The following is a 22,242-nucleotide window of genomic DNA, read 5'->3' as shown; positions in this document are numbered from 1 at the left end:
TTATTTTACTCTTAGTTTTTTTTTTTATATAAGTATTTTTTAAAGTTCAAAATTTAAACTTAAAGTGCTTCTCAATTAAAAATTTCTACTCTGCTATTATTTGGATTCAAATCCAAATCACACTGAAATTGTATTGAAAACCAATTTTTAAAATATATGGACGTGAATGTAAGATATTTATTTAAAACAGAATCTGAATCCAATGCAGTGAAATATTCATTTAAACGCTGATTCAAATCCGAATTCAGGCAAATGTCATTTCTCAAATACAAATATGATTCGATATGGTCACATACTGAATCGGAATTGAATTTATTGACGTCACAAATAAATCATACCTCTAAGCTTGTAACAGAAACCCATGAAGATGGATCCCAGTTCAGATTAGACGTTGGCCATGGTCTCAGACTCTCATGGATCTCTCGCCGCACAACCCTGGATCCTCCTAGACAGCGTGCTCCGAACCCAAGCGTCCAATGCCCACCCGCCACCCTCTCTCTCTCCTCCTCCACCCGCGGTCGCCGTTGCCTCACATCAAGCAAGTCCACGCCCAGCTCGTCGCCGCCGGCCTTGCCGGCGACGGCTTGGCCGCCGGTCCCCTCCTCGCCGCCTGCTCCCTCTCCCCCTCCTCTCCCCTGGACTACGCCCTCGCCGTCTTCGACCGCATCGCCTATGCCGGCGCCTTCGCCCGCAACACCATCATCCGGGGATTCGCCGAGCGCGGCGAACCCCGCCACGGTATCGCCCTCTACGCGCGGTTCGCCTCCCTAGGCGCCGCCCCGAACAACTACTCCTTCCCTTTCGTTCTCAAGTCCTGCGCCCGAGCTGCCGCTCTCCCGGAGGGCGAGCAGATCCACGGGCACGCGCTGAAGCTCGGCTTCGCAGCCGACGTTTTCGTCGCCAATGCACTGGTCCATTTCTATGGCTGCTGCGGGAGGACTGCCGCTGCTTGCCAAGTGTTTGATGGAATTCCTCATCGGGACGTTGTCTCTTGGAACGCTTTGCTCGCGGTTTATGTTAAGGACGGCCAAATCGATGAGGCTCGCCTATTGTTTGATGGAATCCCTCGGAAGGATGAGGTTTCTTGGAGTACTCTGGCATCTGGGTACGTCCGAAACGGCCTCCTGGAAGAAGGATTAATGGTGTTCGATTCGATGAGAGAGAGTGGCGCTCCGGCAAATGAGGCCTTAGTTGTTACGGTGTTATCGGCTACCGCCCAGCTCGGTATGCTGGAGAAGGGGCAGAGCATTCATGATTACATCAAATCCTCTGGAATCCCAATAAGCAACATCCTCGCCACGGCTTTGATCGATACGTATATGAGGTGTGGCAGCGTGGATCGTGCACACCAAGTGTTTGTTTCATCGATACACAGAGGCGTCTCGGCTTGGAACGCTATGATTTGCGGCCTAGCAATCCATGGCCACGGCCGAGACGCTCTAAACCTTTTCAACAGCTTCCTAGGTCAAGGACTTCAGCCAGATAAGATCACGTTTGTGGGCCTGTTGAGCGCATGCAGCCACTCAGGTTTGGTTGAAGATGGAAGGCTCTGCTTCAAGTCCATGAGAGAAGGCTATGGAATTGAACCGGAAATGGAGCATTATGGGTGCATGGTAGACCTTCTGGGTCGTGCCGGAATGGTGTACGAAGCAGAAGCTCTGATCAAAGAAATGCCTGGTTCACCAGATCCAGTCATCTGGGGAATGCTTCTTAATGCATGTAGGATTCATGGAAACACTGACCTGGGTGAAAGGATTGGGAAGATGCTTCTAAACTTGCAACCTTACCATGATGGCAACTACGTGCTTTTATCGGGCATCTACGCTAGGGAGAAGCGATGGGGTGATGTCCTCCAAGTAAGGGAGTTGATGAAAGATAGACTTACAACGAAAGTTCCTGGCTGGAGCTTGATAGAGGCTGATGGTAGAGTACACAGGTTTGTTATGGGAGATAGAGAACATCCCAGGTCTGGTGAGATCCACATGATGTTGAATGAGATCCAAAGGAGGTTAAAATGTGCTGGTTACGTGCCTAATACATCGCCAGTTTTACATGACATTGAGGATGAGGAGAAGGAGCATGTTATAGCAGAGCACAGTGAGAGGTTGGCCATGGCATTTGGACTGATTGTGATAGACCCAGGATGTCCGATTCGCATCATAAAGAACCTGCGAGTTTGTTGGGACTGCCATGAAGTTATCAAGATGATCTCAGAGGTGTTTGACAGAGAGTTGATCATCAGGGATGGGAGTAGGTTTCACCATTTCAAATTGGGGAGGTGTTCATGTCTCGATTACTGGTGATCGAGAATCTCTTATAGCATGCTCTTCCTACTGAGTCACTGGCGCAGATCAACAACTTCTGCTCCTTCCGTTTTAAATGAGCAATGATGCGTGGAACAGGATAGAATCCAGAAGACAGATTGATTTGTCATCACAGTCCAACAAGCTCAACTATAGATGTGGGTCGAAAAATGATGATGAAGGAGATTCTGGAGAGGAATTTTGAGAGATCTGGTGGTGCCGACAAATTTCTATCGTGACAACTTTCAATCTCACAGCTACTGGGCCATGGAGCCTTCCTTTATGTTGGTGCCACCCCTTCCTTCCCGTCTTCTTCAACATATGCAGAAAAGTTAATTCATATCATGGGTCATCTCTAAATGCCAAATTTGAAAACCGGGTACATTGAGATAAAGTCTTTACATGTTACACAGCATCAACATTTTCTTGATCAAATAGGTGCTACAAGGACATCCTCATTGCTTGATATCCGCCATTTAGATGTATCTGCTTGGTGTCAGGATTATTGGACATGAAACAAGTCTGATCCCACGGTTGAACATAAAGTATCATAGTGGGGATGAATATCGCATATTGCTTGCAGAGATAGAAAAGTAAACATCATGCTGCAGTGTTCATCGAGAACATCATATATCGGTGACCAGCAAATTTGTGATAGTTGTGTTGAATCATATTCTTGTACATGTCAAATTAGAGGTTGTATCGCGATAAACTTGTTTAGCCATGCAAATAACGTTATTGATAAACATTTGATCTTTCTGATTGTTTATTTTTTGAAGAATATTTGGGGATGTGTTATACTCTGTTTTGAACAAACCGAGACTGGATAGTTGGAAAACTTGTTCATTAGGTAAGGAGTAGAAAAATGTTGAAAAGAAATGTTGATTGGCTTACTGTTACTGGCATCATGATTATGACACACCCTTGGCAACAGTAGGCTTGATCTTAATATATTTCTTTATAAAGTTTGAAGAATGTTTTAGTTCAACATAACGTCTGCCAAAGGACGGCCAATTAAATTTTTAGCTGCTCTTGCAGTCAGTGTTTTTGTTACCCTGTAGGTCTGTATCAACGGCCGATATGCAGCTTCCTGCCAATGATATTTATTTTATCACTTTAATTTACTTCTAATTGTTCTTTTAGGTAGCACGAAAATTTAGGCATGTTGAGAGGAGAGAGAGCACAAACAGAGAAGCAGTGGAAATCTCGGTCCAGTTGAACTCCAGAAGGTCGGATGTAACAGCAAACAGCCAGGCAATTTCTTTACTTGATTGACCTGAAAATGGTTTCATATATACAATCCGTGCAGGCTATGTTATTCAGCCTCAAAGCACAATACAGCATTGATGATTGCAATATAAAGATTGCAATATAAACACGCATACAAGTATGAGATGGAAACAATTCGCCACAGGAGATGTACAAGGAGAGGTTTCTCAGGCAGACATAAATTTTCTTGCTTTCCTTGAGAAGGACCTGAGCAATTCTCTGTCAGAGAAGGTTAGAGGAAGATCTTCTTGATCGATGTCATCAGTTTCATAAAACTGTCCAGCAGTTTTGGATGCATTGTCCTGCATATTTGACCGCTCTGCAGTGGTGGAGTCCTCTGGTAGATAGCTATATAGGTGTTTTAGCACAAAAAGGGCTGTGTCAAGATCGCGCCAGTAAGACCTGCATCATGTATGGAAGACTAGTGATTGTTGTAAATATTTTGTTTATATATGATAATAGAGTAGGTATACCCAGTTGAATAGCTCAAGCAGTCATGGAACTTGCGCATCCACCAGTCAAATTTTTGGTATATGTACTTATAATGGAAGGTCAAAATTTGGCATAATGACTGTCGGGCATTTATCTAATTATGTCAAGATGTCCAACTAGCAAGTACCAACATACGCTAATGGTAAATGCATCAATTGGAACCATGCAACATTGACTGTAAATATGGTTGATGCACCAACTTGCTACTTTGAATGAGGAACTGAAGAGAGAACATCTTAAAATGCAACTAGAGAATTGCACAACTGAGGCATCACTATAAGTATTGATACTCTTTCCTAAGCAATGAGACATTCTCGTCTAGGCAACATGATGGAAAAAAGTTGAACCTACTAAAAAATTTTGGGGTGCGCATCCACCTCAACATGCAAAAAAATCACACATGAATCCCTTCATATATCTAGGGGCACATCTACATGGAGCAATCAAGTGGATTACTAATATTACATGTTAATGGATCTTTGGGATCAAAATCTGAAAAGACGTCAAACACTAAGGCCAGATAGTTCCATGTAGATAACGATGGTAAACCAGATCAACTGAAGAGATAGATCTAGTAACTTTCTTTAGTATACAGACCAATTATATGAATGTGAATCTTCCAGTGTTGTGCTTGATTCTCATTTTCATCAACTATGCATCTCCTCAAATTTCTGGAAAAGTGACTTTTGGGCGCGAGATCTAGCAACGGTAGCTTAAATTGCCGTTCTTAAAGTCACCAATCTCTAGGGCAGATTCATGGGACACTCACAGTGTCCGTGCTGCCAACTGAGCCCTTTGAACCCTAAGAATCTTTACCCACCCAAGTGTGGCAAGGCTCTGCCAGCCTGCGCACAAGAGGCCAGAACAATGTTTGAGCCCAAGACCAGCTGGCTACTAGAAAAAATGTTCCCCAGTTGTGCTACTCCCTTCAAACAAAGTATGACCAACGCTAGATAACTCCAACAGTAAATTTTAGATCTAAAATTGCTGAAACCTGGGCCAAGATCTGACCCATTTATGCCGCTTAATATGAAAAGGATTTAGTACTCACGTATGCGATCCAAGTGCTGATATATAAGGGTGCTGAAATGTTGCATCCTGCAGATAGAAAAGTAAGTTGAAGAAGATAAATAAAGATAAGCCTAGGCAATGGAAAAAAAAAATCATCATGCCATTTAACGGGGAACTTATCAAAAATGTGAATACTGATAGATATCGAAACTCATGGAGAAGTCCTTGCCAATGAGGTCTAAATTTTACTTGCACAATAAAAAAGAAACCTTTCTTTAGAACGTACCATAATTTTGTTTAATATACTCAAAGGGAACTGCCACACTTGCAACAATTCAAATTATAAAAAAATCACCCCGTAACCAAAGAGTTTGTTTAGAACATTTACTGTAACAAAACAATAAGATGGTGTAGAAAATGAAAAAGAGACAATATATTGTCTAGTTAGGATATTAAGAGATGAATGTTGAGGATCATTGTTTTGATATAGTTATAATCCTAGCAAATGGAAACAATCTCAGATTGGTATTCACATGAACGGGCATCTGATCTTAATCAATAGACAGATTAGGTATTATGACGTCCCATATGTAGAAGAGGTCGGAAAGGTTTTTCATGTCTTTCTTTTATAATTTTATTAGGTCAATTCTGACAAGAATTTTCAATTCTAGGCTGCCGAATCATCCATGTGGCTGAAAAAATTAACAGGCCTAAGCTTGACGGGTCCTTGCAAATTGAGAACAAGCCACTGAGTGTTGCATGTGCAACATAACAGACCATATGCCTTCCTTGTTTGGACTAATGTTGATATGGCACCAAACAGGAAGCTTGTACTTCATGATGTTGCATATGCACAAGGTCATTCACTGGATGATTAATCTGCATTTGGTTGTTGCAAGGTGTCGTGCCGGTGCTCGGCCCAGAGCTGGGGAAATTCAGAGCCGCACAGCACAAAAGGACTTGCTAGACAGAGGTTGGGTCAAGTGTCTGTCAAAGGACCAGCAAGAAATTGATTGAGCGGTGTGGTCAATGGGCTTGTATGAACAGGTAGAATTCATCCCTTTCATCATAGTGTTTAATCTATCTGATCATATGTAGTCAAGCTAGCAACCTAGGTTTGAAAAGCTAGTAAGACTGGCTGTGGGTCCATACTCGTGAATAATTATGACCACTCAATCAACAGACAACTGAAATAGCACTCATGTTTTCTGTAGTCATAATCAACAAATTAGAAGACACCTATAGTGGACAGACAAATGAACAAATTTGAAGGCACCTATGGTGGACAGAACAGTGAACACTTCTGGTAAATAAGCATCCAGCCCCACAATATGAGTAGATCGACTGAGATCTGCCACCCAGAAAGAGCTCTGGCCATTCATTACACCCAGCAACCTCAATTAGAGTTTGACATCAGTTGGCAGTTTTAACCATGTCCAGATCCCTCGATGGTATACTTACTATACCAATTAAGAAGCAATTCTGCAAACAGATTTTAATTAGCATGTATATGCAGTCCATCTGTCAAAGTTCAAATTACATAGCATGTACATGCAACCAGATAGAGTCATGTGATGATCATAAATAGGGGATACTGTAATGTCGTAGTCATATGCAAAAGCATTAATTCATGCATGAAGTATTCACCTGTAGCATGTGATCAATTCGGCCTTCTTCGCTCCCAGTCAATCTCTCCATCATTTTAGAACCATATGTCCTTTCTTTTGCATCTTCAATATTTTCTGTGGAATCTGTATGGTGCCCATACTTGAAGTGAGTGACACAGGAGAAAGACTGTACAATGTACGTTCAAGGAAAAAAACTGAATATGAACTCTCCATACCTTCTATTTTTCTTTTATATTGAAACAAATTCACCATACCAATCTGTTCAAAGGATTCCAAAAGTTCATCAGTGCTAGCAGAAAACTAACAAATGGAAGAGAAAAATATGAGAGAGAGAGAGAGAGAGAGTTCATTTAGCATCTTGTACTTAAGGAAACAAGTTATAAGCAGTAACCTAGTATAAGAAAAAGGTTGGCAGCAGAACTATTATTCATTATTCAGAACTGCATATCCAGAGTTCACAGTGACAGGCAAACATCAAAAATCCTAATTTTTCATAGCAACCCCAATCAATTCAATGAACACCTACCAGAATCGAGCAAATAGCATTAACGGGCATATTCTTTCATCCACATTATCATAAACTCATGTAAAAGTATGAGCCAGCAAATTATCTTCAGCTTTTTCTTAAATTACATAATCCCAACCGCCTCATTTTGACATAGCAAATACGTGACACAGATTATTCATAACGACCTTAAGGGATAATATGCATCAGTGCTCTGCACCTAAGGCACCTAGTTTGCAGTTGCATGAATCCCAAACCTAGACTCAGCTTCTCATGAAAGCAATTCTCAATCATGATCTCCTTCATGTGTTATTTACTCGGTTAATGCTCTCCTATTCAGAATAAGCTAAGGCATGTACAAGCAGATAACAATCTTCAAGGACCTGTATAACTCAGCAAAATTCAGTCATCAGCTGGTGCTAAACCCAAAAAAAAGAAATCTGGCAAGAAATTCATATTTATTATTGGCAATAAATATCATACTTTTCTGGCTACCTGCAGAATTTTTTTTAATTGCTAAAGTGCATATGAAATCTAGATTAATATGGCACCACATGGATCCAATGCTTGTTAATTTGACATAAAACATTTTTAAGATTGTCCTATTAAAACAAGCATATAAAATTTTGATGCAGGAGCCCCAACACCTTGAGGTTCATTTAGTGCTGAGGATGGAACAGCCATGAAGAACTGAGTGGTAGGATTTCCTTTAACCTATCAGTAGTCTCACCTCCTTCTAGTGAACATGTAAATTTATAGCAACCCAAGGCATAGCTGTAGTCTAGTAGGACAGTAAACTATAAAGTACAAATAAGCACAAGAATACTGCACTTAGCAATGAATCCTTTACCTTCGTGAAGAAGGAAAGGTTTTTTTCTAGGCACAGTATTTGGGGGGAAAAAAAAGTTACTGTTAAGTTCCAGATATAGGACAACGCACTCTCATTGAATTAATACGGCGAAGAACAGCCTGAGAACGCGAAGCCAAATCTTCAGTAAATTCCTGCCAAGAAATTAATTTGTTAGGAAGCCACAGAGCAATCCAAAACAGTAAAATATCAACTCAAAAGAGAAGAATGGGAAAAATCAACAAAAAATATGAAAAAAAAAGTAGCAATCAATAACAAGAGATTACCTGAAACCCAATGTGCAACCTCTTGCCACCTTTGTGATAAGGTACAATTACAGGTCTTTTGTTGATGTATTCTTTACATATAAGTGGTTCTATTCTGTATGAAACACCATTCCAAAATCATATAACATGTCCTTGTTTAAAGCAGCTCACCTAGAAATAGCTAAACAGTTGACTTTGTAGGGCAGACGAACAGATTGCGTTTTCTAAAACCAGCATATGGTAAAAAACATTCGCAAAACAGACACCTTCAGGATGTAGTCCAGAAGGCAAGAAGTTGGACAATTGAGAAAGCTCAAAGGACCTTCAAGAGGAACCTCAAAGAACAAACCTATATGCAACAGGATCAAAGGGATGGAAAATATTGAACATTCTCCTGCAAGCTGGCATCTCTTCACTTGTTCCTTCGCCTTGCCAATAGTCCTTTCCTTCACCTGTTTAACGTAGACAGGATATTTAGGAGACATAAAAGGGCAATAAGACCAGACCGTCAGCACCTTCATTCAATCAAGGATGATTGGATACTTGTCCATCAGAGAATAGCACATTTTTGTCTGAGTACATAAATAAAATGCAGAAGCACTATGTTCACAGGAAGACATGAACAAGGTACATAAACAAGAACATTCATTACCAATCCCGATTCGTATATTGCGGAGAGCAAGAAATACACCAAGCGGTGAGCCAACAGCAAAAAATGTGTCAACCTGAAAGAAAAAGGGTTCATTATTTAAACAAATTCTGTAGTTAATGGATTATAAAGAATTTAACATGATGACAGTTGCCCCTTGTGCCAAAATGATTAATAACTACTTAGTATTTTCACTTTTACCAAATCCAAGTTCCTTTTTTCATTTATAAGTAGATAAAGCAGACCTCCTATCTCGAAAGACCTTTCATACAATCCACAGCTAAAGCAACAGAACCCATGTCAAAACCTCAAGATGTAACAATAGAATTCGGACCCAGGCTTGGGAAGGCCTTGTATCATTCCAAAACTGGACATGCTTATGCAATTATACATAATACATAACATGTATACACATATAAATTATGGATACAAATATTGTTATCGGGTTTGATCAACGAGGTTCTTCTCAAGAATCAGAAAGTCGTTTTCTCAGGAAAATCTCAGGAATTCAAAAAACTTAAGAAATATATACCGGATAACAAAAACTTCGGTGAAATTACAAGTTTCCTACTACTTTTCTTATGACAACTTTAAAAATTGACAATAGTTATTAAAAAGTTAAAAGAAACACCAAAAATTAAAATATACTAAAGATAATCTTTTGAAAATATTGAGACACAGTCACACACACACTCTTCACTTTGACAATGATTAAAAATTTAAAACCATAACTTTGTGCATTCAAGGAGTGCAGGGGATGACCAACTTTAATAGGCAGAATCCATAGCTTTTCCAGAGTTAGTTTTCTGAATTTCTTGTTAACACTATTCATAACATAGATGTTTTATGTGATTCCAGCAGTATACTCATGTCCTAAAAGGCAGTGGTATCTCAAACTCCTGACGAATTTTTCCATGTACTTGGAGAATTGTCAATATTTCTTAGAAACTTCACTTGTGAACGTGAAGATCTACCTATCAGATTAGACTTTAAACGATATGCATACATGGATATGATACAAATGGCAAAATATAATGACCCTTGAAAGAGATAACTGGATCAGTTTCAGTCGAAAGTGTGGACAATCACTATAACAGTTGGACAATGCACAAGAACAGGTCTCAAATAACAAAAATCAGTAACATATGCTAAATGATAGACACGTATCCACATGGGAAAGAAAGGCAACTAAGGTACAAGTTTACATCAGACAGAGACTGGAGAAAAAAATGAAATAGTCAAGGTATTTACCGCAAAGCCAAGCTTTGTATATTTGATTTGAGGAGTGTAACTTCTCTGGGAATTCTCTTGATCTAAAGAATCACACCTTGCCAAAGGTACTTCTGATGCAGCTCTGCCTGCCATATCACATAGTCATAGTCCACTTAATGAGCATACTTATCACAGACCCACAGCTACCTATAGTAAAACTGAAAAGGTGATCACCACCAAAGAAAGACCATAACACCAACAAAATTTTGGAAGACATGAGTTGCAAGATTGCCTGGCCAAACAACCCAACATAACAAATGAAAAGTCAATATGTTTTTGCCATAGTTACCACTAACTTCTGCATTTATAACTGGAACTGACGAGCAATTTTTCTGTGAAGTGAGATCCTTTATCTTTTCCTTGAGGAAATTTACCTGCATCAGCATACAGATACTGTGTTTCTCATTAAATATCAGAAAAAAGAATGAAAACTCCAAATTTTCTTCTACAAGATTCTGTACAGTAGAAAATTATTACTCGGGTGAACTGTGGAATAGTGCCTTTGATATAGACATGTGCATCAATGAGTTCGCAAAATAACCCCATGATGAATAAAGAACCTCTATACAAATAATGAAGAGAAAACAGATTGAAAGTTGAGGTCACTAAGAGAGAATACATGAACATGCCAGCTAATGATGTACAGATATGAACAGTGACAGCCAGACCAACCTAATTGTTTCAAGGGCTGCTAATAGAAGAGGATATTTTTCAGAGAGATAACTCGTACCTCCTCAGCCAGCGATTTGATCAGTTTATCCTTATCATCCACACTTGGCAAAACATCATCTTTCATGACTTCACAATGAGATTCACTTCCTCTGTACAGTTCTGAGTCTGATACCCTGGACTGTTCACATATGCTCTCTAAGCCATCATTCATCTGAAGGCCTTTTCCATCTGATGCTGACATTTCATTCAGTCGAACCACATAAGGCTCTTCCACTGAATTTAGAGTTTCAGAAATTTCTGAAGGATCTGGTTCTAGGTGCGAGTTAGGACAGTTGCTCTCCTTCAAGTTCACCGCCTGTTCTGGTGCTTCAGTTTTGGCAACAAAAGGATCAATTGGACAGGCTCCAGAACTGGACTCTGAAGAACTGATTGTTGTATGCAATACAGCATCACCACTTAAGCCATATTCCTTGCAGATCTTATCCATAGGAAATGGAGAATACAAGACCTTTTGATGACAAAGAATATCATACGACAGAACACTCCCCAGAGAGTGACCATAAATCGAAACCTGGAACCACAGCATTGTACAATGGATTAATTTTGATGGCCTAGAAAAACCTGAAATAAGGAAAAAGAGACACTCCATGATGCGAACCAAAAAAGGGCAGAAGCTAAACAAGACTTCTGCACTCCAGACTAAGAAATGGCTAAATGCAAGAGGCCCTACAATGGAATACCTTCCCACTATAGCCTGGATTCCTTTTGATGAATTTTGTATATAACTTATTCAACTGGTTGGATACCTGAAAACATAAAGTATTCAAACAAGAATAAGAAAGAAAAACACGCACAAAAACACAGATACAACCAATCCTTAGTGTTAACATACACATATGATTCTCCAGTACATGTCACATTTCATTGAAAGCAAATCAAAAACATCAAACATTTCACATGCACATCAAGTTCTCCCCTCTCATCTCCTTTCAAGTCTGAAGAAGAATATATGTAACTGTAAACAGGGAACAAAAGCAACTAAATAATAATAGCATACCGAGTTTATGATGGCTTGACAGTAGATGGGGCTCATGTAGTACAGGACATCATGGACTGTTGCACTTAATGTCATACGCAAGCCACGAACACCATCCAAGGTAATCTTTTCAACTGCACTTTCACCATCAAGCTTCAGGCCTCTTCTCCACTAGAAAATGGAGAAAATGTGGTCAAAATAAAGAGCCATACATACATAAACCCCTCTTGGCCCACCTCAAAACAATACCATGCCCGACCCCTGAAGCTACTATTTCTCCTTCCACTCCACAAAACACGCACACACACACACACAAAAACCTTGAAAATACTGCAGAGGATGATAAGCGTTGACATACAAGTATGCTAAAAGCAGTACTTGAGAAGACAAATGGGCCTGCCTTTTGGTAATCAAGGCAATGGAACTGCAACAATTAGTACACTGTACACTTAAACCAGAGTAGCCAAAGGAGAATTTATTTGTGCAACTATGGACAATCAGCAACAGAATTCTGTTGTTTTGAATCGTGATTCTTAAAGACCAGAACCCTCCTTTCATCCAGAATTTCAGATAAGCACATTTTTCTTAATAAAGAACCAAATAAGTTCCGTCCAATGACGTTGAAATGAGTTTCTGGATCAAATCATTTTCCAAAAGAATAAAAATCAGCTAATGTTATATCCAATTGAAACCACTTTTAATCAGAAAAATTAAATGTTCGAATTGTTTTAAGATCCAAAAAAGATTAAAAGAAAAAAAAAATCAAAATTCAAAACCTTTCTTAAAATATTATGAAACCAAAATAGTGATTTATAAGGTTTAATCATTTGCAAAAAGAATAATTAATAATTTTTAAACTAATAACAATAAGTAAATACAGTTAACAATAATTAGATAATAGCAACTGAATCAGATTTACCAAGTGCATTGTTTTTCTATCAATTCAACTTAACATCAACCACTTCAAATCGATTTCAATATCACTGGTTTCACTCTGATAATTTCCTGAACCTGGTCAACCACATTCACTGCATGTCTTGACAACTAACATAAGAACTCAATGTCTGACATGTTTGAAACATTTGAATGACGTAAAATGGATATTTTTCACGTTTAAAGAAAGAAACTGTACTACACTTTTCAAGTTCAACCTAGTTTCATACTTTTCTTTTGTGAAGTTTAGTTCCAAATCTTTCCAAGAAATAACTCTTAAAAACAAAAAAAAAAACTAAATGCTTAAACTATGTAACACGTTCTCATTACCTGACAAGGAATAAAGAGAACCCTTTGGGTGCTACGCTGATAGGAAGAGATATGACGCTCAGCAAGGCTAGCTGTGATATGACGAAAAGTAGCAACATCATCCACCAAGTTAGCTTTCTCCAATCGTTGACCAATTCCATGAACCATGAAAACTAAATGCCCGACAGGAACCTACATAATGAAAAGGTCCAACTTCAAGTTAATTTTTTTAACATGTCCCATGACTAAAAAAGGTGACGAAACAATATCAAATAGAATATGTCCAGCTGATGTTCTTAAGAAATATATTTAATTATATTGACATTAATACGTCCCATCCTGAAGTATAACTAGAATTGACTTCTATAATCATTACAAATGTTGACTACTTTGACTCTCTCTTTACTCAATATGTTTTCTTTGGCATTCAATGTAGAGAGCGAAGGAGGAAACAGTGTTATCATGTTCTTGGAAGTAATGATTGGGTTCCCCTGAGCATCTAGAGTGTACATTTAAATTTCTTGTTTCTGGTAGATGAATCACACCATCTGGCATCACAAGTTATCATTAGGATACAAAACAAACACGGCAAGGGCAAGAGCCAAGAAGACAACCAACTGATAAATAAAGTACTAAGCACATTGAAGTTTTAACAAAAGCACCTTAACAAGAAAAAAAAAATAGGAAAGCCACTGTAAGTTTAGACCTTTTGATTATTACCACTAACTGTCATGAAAAGCTCAAGTGATCATGCGAAAAGTCACCCATAAATTTGCCACAAGCTCAACCAATATTTTATTCTATAAGAATAAAACATCTGACTGTTTCTTATTCCCCAATGTTCCTTGTAAATCTAACATGTTAGTAACAACTAACAAGACAAGGGAGCATTAGCCATAGTAATCTGAAGGAAAAAAACAACCTCCATCTCTCCCACAAGAAGGACATTAGCCACTAGCAACCAGTTGCCATGAAATCCAATAGTCACTTTAAATATTTGGAGAATTGTGATCAAGAGAATCAAACTCCCTTTTGTTCACTCCAGACATTCACAGAAGAGACACATCCTCATTATGTAAATTATGAGCATGAGAACAGGTATAACTAGAATAGTGGGATCAGGAATTTCATCTTGTTAGGTTCTTCCTTATCTTGCTCTATGAATGACCACCTTCTCCAGACACCAAGACATATGCCTGTTCCCCATGCCAGACCAATTTTACATGAAAAGGAATAAAGAGGTTTTGCATATCTAAATGTCCATGCAGCGTCAACCAACCAACCCCCAACAAGCTCAAAAGCCGTTGGCAGACTCATTTGCACATTAGACAGACATTGGCCTTTCACCAAAAGAATTGAAATTTCTTTATGTAAGCAATATTTTATGCAATTTGGGAAGGGTAATGACAGAACAAACCTGCGCACAATAATCATCCATCAGCTCCTCCTTCTGTTGGCGCAGTTCATCCTATAAATAAGTTATTTAATTAAAACAAAAACAAGGATGACATGTGATAAGGCTTGATAAGAAGTTTAATTATCAACACTATGATGATGAAAGAGACAACTGACAGGAATAAACAGGTTGATACCCAAGACAATCACCAAATCAAACAGCTGCAACTTCGATTAACATTTTGGACGCTCTTGAACATAGTCATAAAGTAATTCCCACAAGCTTGGAATGCACAAGAATTATCATAGTTAAAGGAAAAAATCATGATTACATTAAAATTCCAGAAGATTATACATAATGTTTGATCATGTATAGTCTCCAATGAAAAATCAAACAACAATGGACAGAATTATTTTTTCATTAAAAATAAGTTATCAAAAATTTTTCACATACACAGTTTATTTAATTGCTTATAGCAGCTTAGGAGGTAGTAATAAGTGCATAACGTTTTGCTACCCATATTGAAATAAGAAACTGAATACTGGATCAATACAATAATCATCACAGCAGGGATATTTTTATTTTCTATATTGAATATAAATACATAAGACTTGTCAGGCTGCAATGAAATCCATGAATCTTGTTTCAGGTAATGTGACAAGGTACTTCAATAAGCGAACCTGGCTTGGTCTTGATGATTCTGATGAAGCATATCCTCTTCTTAGTCTAATACCATGACCTTTTAGACTAATAACATTAGAAAAACTAGTGCCATCAGATGCCAACCATGCTTCCCAAGTATCATCCTCACCAGTGAAGAGAGCATGAAGACCCTGCAAACGTCCATCAACTTTTAGACAGAGCATTAACCATTCACAGATTTTTTTTTTTTTTTTGAAGTAATAAATATACCTGTGTACTGCCCTGTAGATCAACACGAGCAGCAAACAAGCCTGATGGTTGAAAGCTCCTGCGATGCCATACCTACAGAAAAAGCAAGTGAGCGCTCAAAGTTTAAAATAAAAGCAAGAATGGACAGCCCAACAATCCTGATCAATTAAAATTATCAAGGAATGGCATGTGCTCTCTCTCTCTATCTCCCTCCCTATATATATATACATATGTGTGTGTGTGTGTGTCTAATGCTTGACTGTGCAAGAACATCTCAATTCAAGGTTCCGGGCGGTTAACAATACACACAGATATGTGTGGACACGTACATGCAGTGTAGGAAAGAGTGTCATGCTTCTAAAACAGTGATGACCATGCAACAAGGACATGGCAGATTCATTTTTTCCAGTTAAGAGAAAATAAAAGATCCTAATTGTGAATGTAGAAAAGTCAAAGAAAAATGCAAGAACAAACAACTGTCAAATTGCTGCCAAAATCACAGCTGCGTTGAACAACAAATTCACACATAACAGGCATCAATAATTTTGCACAACAGGCTTGCAGCTTCATAAATTTACATAAAACCAATTTCTCCTTTCAAATGTCACTTTTGCCCCGTTCCCTTTTCCCTTCAAAAGCAGTTTGATTTTTGCATGGAAAAACTTTTTCCAGGAAAATTATTTATCTAGCAAAAGTCTTGCTATTTTTGGCTGATAGGGAAAAGAAGAAGCAGAAATATTTTCCATGCCTGATTGCTCCAAGGAAAATTTTGTCTTCTTTATTAAAATATAGATCAAATTTATAATTTAAACTTAATTTTAAAATCAATATCAAACCTCTATCCAACTTCTACTATGCATAATAATATCTTGCATCAAAAGCATCAACGACCTATGGACATTGTATTTCTTATATAAGTTAGAGTCTCTGTGGTACTTATAGCTTTAAAATGATGTGTATGCTTTGTAAAGAAAGCATTTGCACTTTACATAGCCAGTTTAGCTTGATTCGTTATCAGATGAAGCTTTTGTGATCAGTGAAGCTGGCTTCAGCTCCTGATAATGATCAGCAAAGCTTGAATCCATTCTACCAGTTTGGCCAAATTGTTTACCAGCATTCCAAAACAGAGGTCAAGTAATAAAAACTTTGTTCACCAATGCACTTTTTCCTAGAAAAATACTTATAGTTCAAATAAGAATATAATATCAGGGTTGAGTTTATGATATTTTCCTGTGAGTGACATAGTTAGGGATGGGCAGTTCAAATCAAGAATGATCCAGGATTATATTTTGTTCCATCTGCTCCATCACTTGCAAAGAGAGATGCATTCATCATCATTTTGAGTTTCTAACAAAAAGGAAAGACATTTAGGCTGTCAATTGGCTGGTGTTGATCACCTATTACATAAAGAAATCAGATTCCTATTTGGAAACAGTATGATGAGAGATACAAAAGCCCAAACACATACTTGCCTGCTTACAACTGCCAAGTAACAGTTAAAAAAGAAAAATGGATATTACAAACATCAAACGCAACAAATGGGTGAAAAAAAGAGACAGAGGGTAAGAAAAAGAAAGAGACAGTGAGCGGGGTCATTTTTTGAGAGGAGGAGCTTCTAGGTTTAGACAATTTTTTTTTCTTTCCTTCAGGAGGGAAAAACTTTCTCTTAAAATAGGCAAAAGAAATAGGAAATAGAAGAAAACTTTTGCCTTTACAAGCAGGGCCTTGAAAATCAAAATCAGGAAAAAGAAACTGTAAAACATGCAAATGATCACAGTCTAGTGTCAGAGTAAACAAGGTTCGCACACCAAGCAAAAAAAAGCCAAAAATCTGGAAAACAAGCAAAAGCTTGCAAATGGTGTAAATAGGATTTTAAAGACACTGAATCATCTACCTTTGAAAAGTTTGAAAAACCATAAACGATATCTTCAGAAAATTATGGAAACATAAGCAACATATTAATCCCCTACAGAAATTCATTAATTCAAACCCCAAACAGCAACTCAAAATAGCAAAAAGTGCAGAACAACTATAGAATCTCACGATGCCATCCACAAATATAAGTCAGGACTTCTTCCATGTCATCTTCATGCTTTTTCTTCTAACAACAAAAATCCTCCTTTTAATACATTAACATGTTTATTCATGTCATGCTGGAAGCAAGCAGTCGACAAAAGGTCCCTACCAGACATGAGCCTTCAAACGTTTGACAGATCATTCACAATGTCTACCCTATTAAAGACGCAAATTGAAAACACAAAAGGAGGCGGAACTAAATTCAGGAAGTACCTGGCATCGGTATGCCAGCTCTAGTTGTTCAGCAACATTTTCACGCAGGGGAAGCCATTCCAGGCCTGCTTTACGAGCAAACCAATGACCTCTTAAGACACGGCGATTTTCACCATTCCAATAAACCGGAAAGCAATGTCGTTTTACCAGATCAACCTGCATAGACCTTAATTGGAACCAATGATAAACTAAAATAGAGGGAATGCATAGAATGCTAGTGATAAACTAAAATATGGAGATGCATAGAATGCTTCACCTGCAAACAGCTCCATAATTTGTGGAAAGCACTTTATGGCCTAAATTCTAAAACAAGTATATAGTCCATGCACTAAATGCACAACAAAAAAAATGTGTTGATAAGCATATAGCCAAGACATGTGCCCCAATAACTGATAAAAATTAGTAATGGTTACCACTTTCTTAATGCAATCAAATCAGTAAAAATAGTCATCCTTATAGGTATCATTTAGGTCAGCCAATGTTCCTGTAATTTGAATTATGTTTGTTTAAACTCTAAAATAGATTAACGACAAAAAGAATGTTTAAGATTCAGTTCCTAAGAAATGAGATATAACTCACTGCATACAGGACCATAATGCCAAAAGAATTTATGTAAACAGAGGGTGATAACCCTTACTAACAGAAAACCCACTTTAAGAAAATGAACATCTATCAACTTTGTTAAATTAGAAATATGTTCAATTTCACATAAAGATATGATACAATATGTTAAGACAGAGAATCTGTTTCTATAAATCTAGTTCTTGTAAGCATTGACCATCAGCAACCCAAACTATATAGGATCAAACAAATATCACGTCTACTATCTAACTGTACCTCATAAAGTCCACCCTTTACAGGAACTCCAACTCTTTCTTCCTCTTCTGCCAAAATTATGGATGTCTCTACACCTCCTGGGCTAGGTTTTGATTGAGAAGTCGAGCCTTTACTGGAAGAAACAAAAGAACCAGCTGGGCCTTCACTGCATTCTGCATACTCTTTCCACCAGGCAGCCAACAAATCTTCTTCTCGCTGCAGACAAAGTATGAAGAAGAACAAAAGAACTACATGGGTATCGCCCAATTGCAAAATGGCATTTTAGAAAATTTATATACACACATAGACATGGATTTCAGAGTAATTATACACGTAGGTGTCCATTCCACAACATGCCAAACTTGATGAAAATAAAGGACCCAGCTTTTCTTAGTTCACATCTTTAATCAGTTGTCACATACTGTTGTTTTATTGTATTGTTTTCACTTTCTTTCCTTGTTTGACTCAAAAAGGAACATGAGGGCAAAAGTCACCCATAAATACACACCCCCACGAACCAAGGATCACTCTTCAATGACAAAATGATGGATATAATGAACTGAATAGGTGAAACACTAAGATCAAGATGACTTCAAGGGCTTGATCATGGCATGTTGAATTAGTGATTACTAGCATATGACTGCTAGAAATGTACAGTTGTTTGCTACATATCAACATGCTGTTACTATAAATCTTTCAAGAAGCATCAAATAAGATATGATAAGCATGTATACTGCCGATTGCAGAGTGAACCACCTTCATAAACAGTTGTTATCTTCAAGTTAAAGAGCTGCCAGAAACACCAAAAATAAATGAATAATTGAATGGATGTCATGAGATCAAATATCCAAGTGAGACAAATTAATATTAAGAGAAGATTATGTGCAAAAATGAAAACTATCAATTTGACCAGCATCAATGACATGCTAAGTATTGAGATGTGACTAAAGCTCGACCATAAACTCTGCTTCAACCTTCCAAAAGAAATAGGAAACTCAGATAACCTGCAAGAAGGACGCCTCTAGTGCAAGAGAATCCCTCATACTGAATCGAAAATATTCGCTTTTCCCTACTATTTCCGTCTGAGGTACTGAAGCTGCAAGTTCTGTGGAAAAACATGGTTTATCCAAGTGTCACCAATGTGTGATATTAATATTTATAAACAAAAACATGATTCACTGAATGACCTATCTATATAATTCTAAAAGTTCATGATGTCAATGATCCTCACTATCACGATGAATTTGAAAAGAAAAGAGTATCAAAATCCTGAAAAAAGCTTAACCGATATGATGGATAAGTCAATTGTCAACAGCATAAATATACCAATCCAATAAGTCACGATCAAGCCAATCTTTGCAGTGACTCTTGGAGAAGGCAAAGAAACACAGAAAAAAATTCTCCATAAATTTGCAAAATGATAAAATGTAGAACAGGAAAGGAAACGGAAGCAAGAGGGAGACCAAGACATGACAAACATCTTGCCAATCACACTCCATAACTACTATTGGTACCACATAAATCCGAAAGAGAAGAGGTGGAAGAAGCAACACATATCAAGGACTAAAACAACTAAAGTTGAAAATGATGATAATGGTAATGGTGATGATGTAACATACCACCTTTTTGGTAGATTGAATAACAGAACACCTCAACAGGGCGTCAGGTAGACATTAGCAGTTCTGTGGATATCACGAAACCAAAGTGCCAAACAATCTATTGATAAGTTCAATAAATTCTCAGTTCAACCTTGACCCTTGACCATGAAGTGTCAGCTCATACCCGAGTAAAAGTCAGGAAAAAAAAAATAAAAAAATATATATAAAAAATAAAGCTGATTGTTGGCCAATAACAAGACGCACATGGAGAACTACATCCAGTAAGGACGACTAGCCATAAAGATCAAGGCCCTATAAAACCTTTCATAATGTCTAAGCATGCAATAACCAATTGTATCTATGCCAACTTAGTGATGTGCCATTGACAAGGTGTTGGGATTACAATTTTGACAGGTATTCAGTTATAACAGCTGAATTATACAAAAAAGGAAAAAGTGAATAGCCAACTGTTTAATCATCTTTAGGCTTCCACATATCTGAATTGAATATCTTTGGAATACATTGAGTTTTGCACCAGACTTGTTTTGAGTTTTCTCTGCTCTTTCTCAAAGTACGCTCACTCGTGTCATCAAAGCATGTTCTCGCTCTCGATTAGTGCTCGCGAAGTCCTTATTCTGGAATTGGGCTTGCAAACAAACCAAGCAGCCCGTTCATCAAAAGCTCGTGTGCAATTGGCTTTCGAGCTTCAGAGTGAGAGAGAAAGAAAGAAAGAGAACGAGAGTAGAGAAGCGATTAAACCTTAAGAAAGGTCTTATCTGTAAGAAGACTCTTCGAACTTTTTGTTGGTCATGACTTTACGTGAAATCTATGCGAAAGTCTCAGGTTGGATCTTCTAAGGAAAACGTTATCATTAGCAACTGTTTATAGTCAAAGAAGCACAATTAAGCAGCCCAGGTAAATAAGCCCGTTAGGAAAGAGGACGAATGGCAAAGAAAACGATAATCGAACAACAATTTCATTTTTCTGTAAACATCAAATATGTACGGCAGATAAAATAAAATAAATAGCTCCGCCAGTGCGTCGAACTCAGATACCAACCGTTCTCGGCAAGAGGCACCTTGCAGAAGTACCACCGAACATCCTCACCGTCGGACGGGCTCTTCGTCCGAGCGAGATACTTCTGCCTCCCCTCGCTCTGCTCGATAATATCCTCGAGCTTCGCGATGTTCGACGGCGTGTTCTTCAACGAGTCCGGCGACGCTGCCTCCGGAAACTGCTCGGCGGCGCCGTTAACTCCGTATCTTCCACCTGCATCGGAGCATTCGCCGCCTTCCTGGGGAGGAGGAGCCCTAGAGCTCGACTCAGGGTCGCCCATGGCGAATTCAGCCGCGATCCACGACCGGACCCTTCGTCGATTCAATGAAGGAGCGAGAAGACGATCCAATCGCGACACCCTAGCGTATGAAGAAAGAGAGATTATAGGCGCGTGGAAGAAGGCAACCAGCAGAGTACCACCGCCTTCCTCCGCGGAGAAGGAAGAAGACGAAGCGTGGAATGGCGGGTGGCGAGCGCGAACAACCAGATCGTCTTTCCTCTCGGACGGCTGGTAGTTTCTTTTCGGGAAATCACAGCGTATTCATAATTGCACGCAAATAAAAAGTCCATCCCCTTGATGCTCTCCACGTTTTAGAATCATCTCCAGTAGACCAGCTTCGCATTCGCATCAAAGTTATGATTGGTAGCCTTGATTTTTCCGTTAGCACCATTTTCTTACAAGATGAATGCTTTCTTTCTGTCGAGTAGAAGCTGGTGAAAAAGAAAACGAATAAATGTATTTCAAAAGAAAGACCATTAACATATTTTCGCCACGTAAGCAACGGAACTTCCAAACAGACGTTAGTCAAGGGCTTGTTCTATGCGTGTTCCATCTCTCTTTGAAACGTTGCCTTTGAGTGCCCGCGATCGACTATTTTTGCACGGGATCCAACAGCGCAGGCAATGGCGAGCCATGACCCTGTGCCTGCTACTTGAAGAAATAAGTAAAAAGATTAGCATGGTAATCAAGATGTGTAACCAAGTTTAATGAAAAAACACAAAAT

The 22,242-nt window shown here is 38.5% G+C and overlaps 2 protein-coding genes across 5 annotated transcripts; one reads left to right on the top strand and one right to left on the bottom strand.

Annotated features, from left to right (window-relative positions):
* Nucleotides 1–400: 400 nt before the first annotated feature.
* On the top strand, nucleotides 401–3,586 carry LOC116245739 (pentatricopeptide repeat-containing protein At5g66520-like). 2 transcript variants are annotated; one of them, XM_031617257.2, is made up of 2 exons: nucleotides 401–2,587; nucleotides 3,447–3,586. In XM_031617257.2, exon 1 carries the CDS (start codon nucleotides 477–479, stop codon nucleotides 2,301–2,303), a length of 1,827 nt encoding a protein of 608 aa, XP_031473117.1. In that variant the 5' UTR covers nucleotides 401–476; the 3' UTR covers nucleotides 2,304–2,587; nucleotides 3,447–3,586. The 2 variants fall into 2 exon arrangements, with proteins under 2 accessions (XP_031473117.1, XP_031473116.1); XM_031617256.2 differs by having other exon boundaries at nucleotides 401–2,682.
* On the bottom strand, nucleotides 3,541–21,766 carry LOC116245738 (phospholipase SGR2). Of its 3 annotated transcripts, XM_031617254.1 has the most exons (21): nucleotides 21,242–21,766; nucleotides 19,589–19,689; nucleotides 18,606–18,800; nucleotides 17,769–17,924; nucleotides 15,501–15,572; nucleotides 15,269–15,421; nucleotides 14,610–14,660; nucleotides 13,214–13,384; nucleotides 11,972–12,121; nucleotides 11,655–11,720; nucleotides 10,973–11,485; nucleotides 10,532–10,616; nucleotides 10,222–10,328; nucleotides 8,974–9,046; nucleotides 8,671–8,773; nucleotides 8,343–8,436; nucleotides 8,148–8,210; nucleotides 6,919–6,961; nucleotides 6,723–6,826; nucleotides 5,116–5,162; nucleotides 3,541–3,974 (listed from the first exon to the last, which is right to left on the bottom strand). In XM_031617254.1, the coding sequence occupies exons 1-21, from the start codon at nucleotides 21,516–21,518 to the stop codon at nucleotides 3,740–3,742; spliced, it is 2,859 nt and encodes a 952-aa protein (XP_031473114.1). In that variant the 5' UTR covers nucleotides 21,519–21,766; the 3' UTR covers nucleotides 3,541–3,739. The 3 variants fall into 3 exon arrangements, with proteins under 3 accessions (XP_031473114.1, XP_031473115.1, XP_049931849.1); XM_050075892.1 differs by lacking the exons at nucleotides 3,541–3,974; nucleotides 5,116–5,162 and adding an exon at nucleotides 5,170–6,557; XM_031617255.1 differs by lacking the exons at nucleotides 19,589–19,689; nucleotides 21,242–21,766 and having other exon boundaries at nucleotides 17,769–17,934; nucleotides 18,606–18,729.
* Between the last annotated feature and the right edge of the window lie 476 nt (nucleotides 21,767–22,242).

Source organism: Nymphaea colorata, chromosome 1, assembly GCF_008831285.2.
Source record: "Nymphaea colorata isolate Beijing-Zhang1983 chromosome 1, ASM883128v2, whole genome shotgun sequence".
NCBI lineage: Eukaryota > Viridiplantae > Streptophyta > Magnoliopsida > Nymphaeales > Nymphaeaceae > Nymphaea > Nymphaea colorata.
Note: the sequence above shows the minus strand (reverse complement) of the source record. Positions and strands in the feature narration are given on the sequence as shown.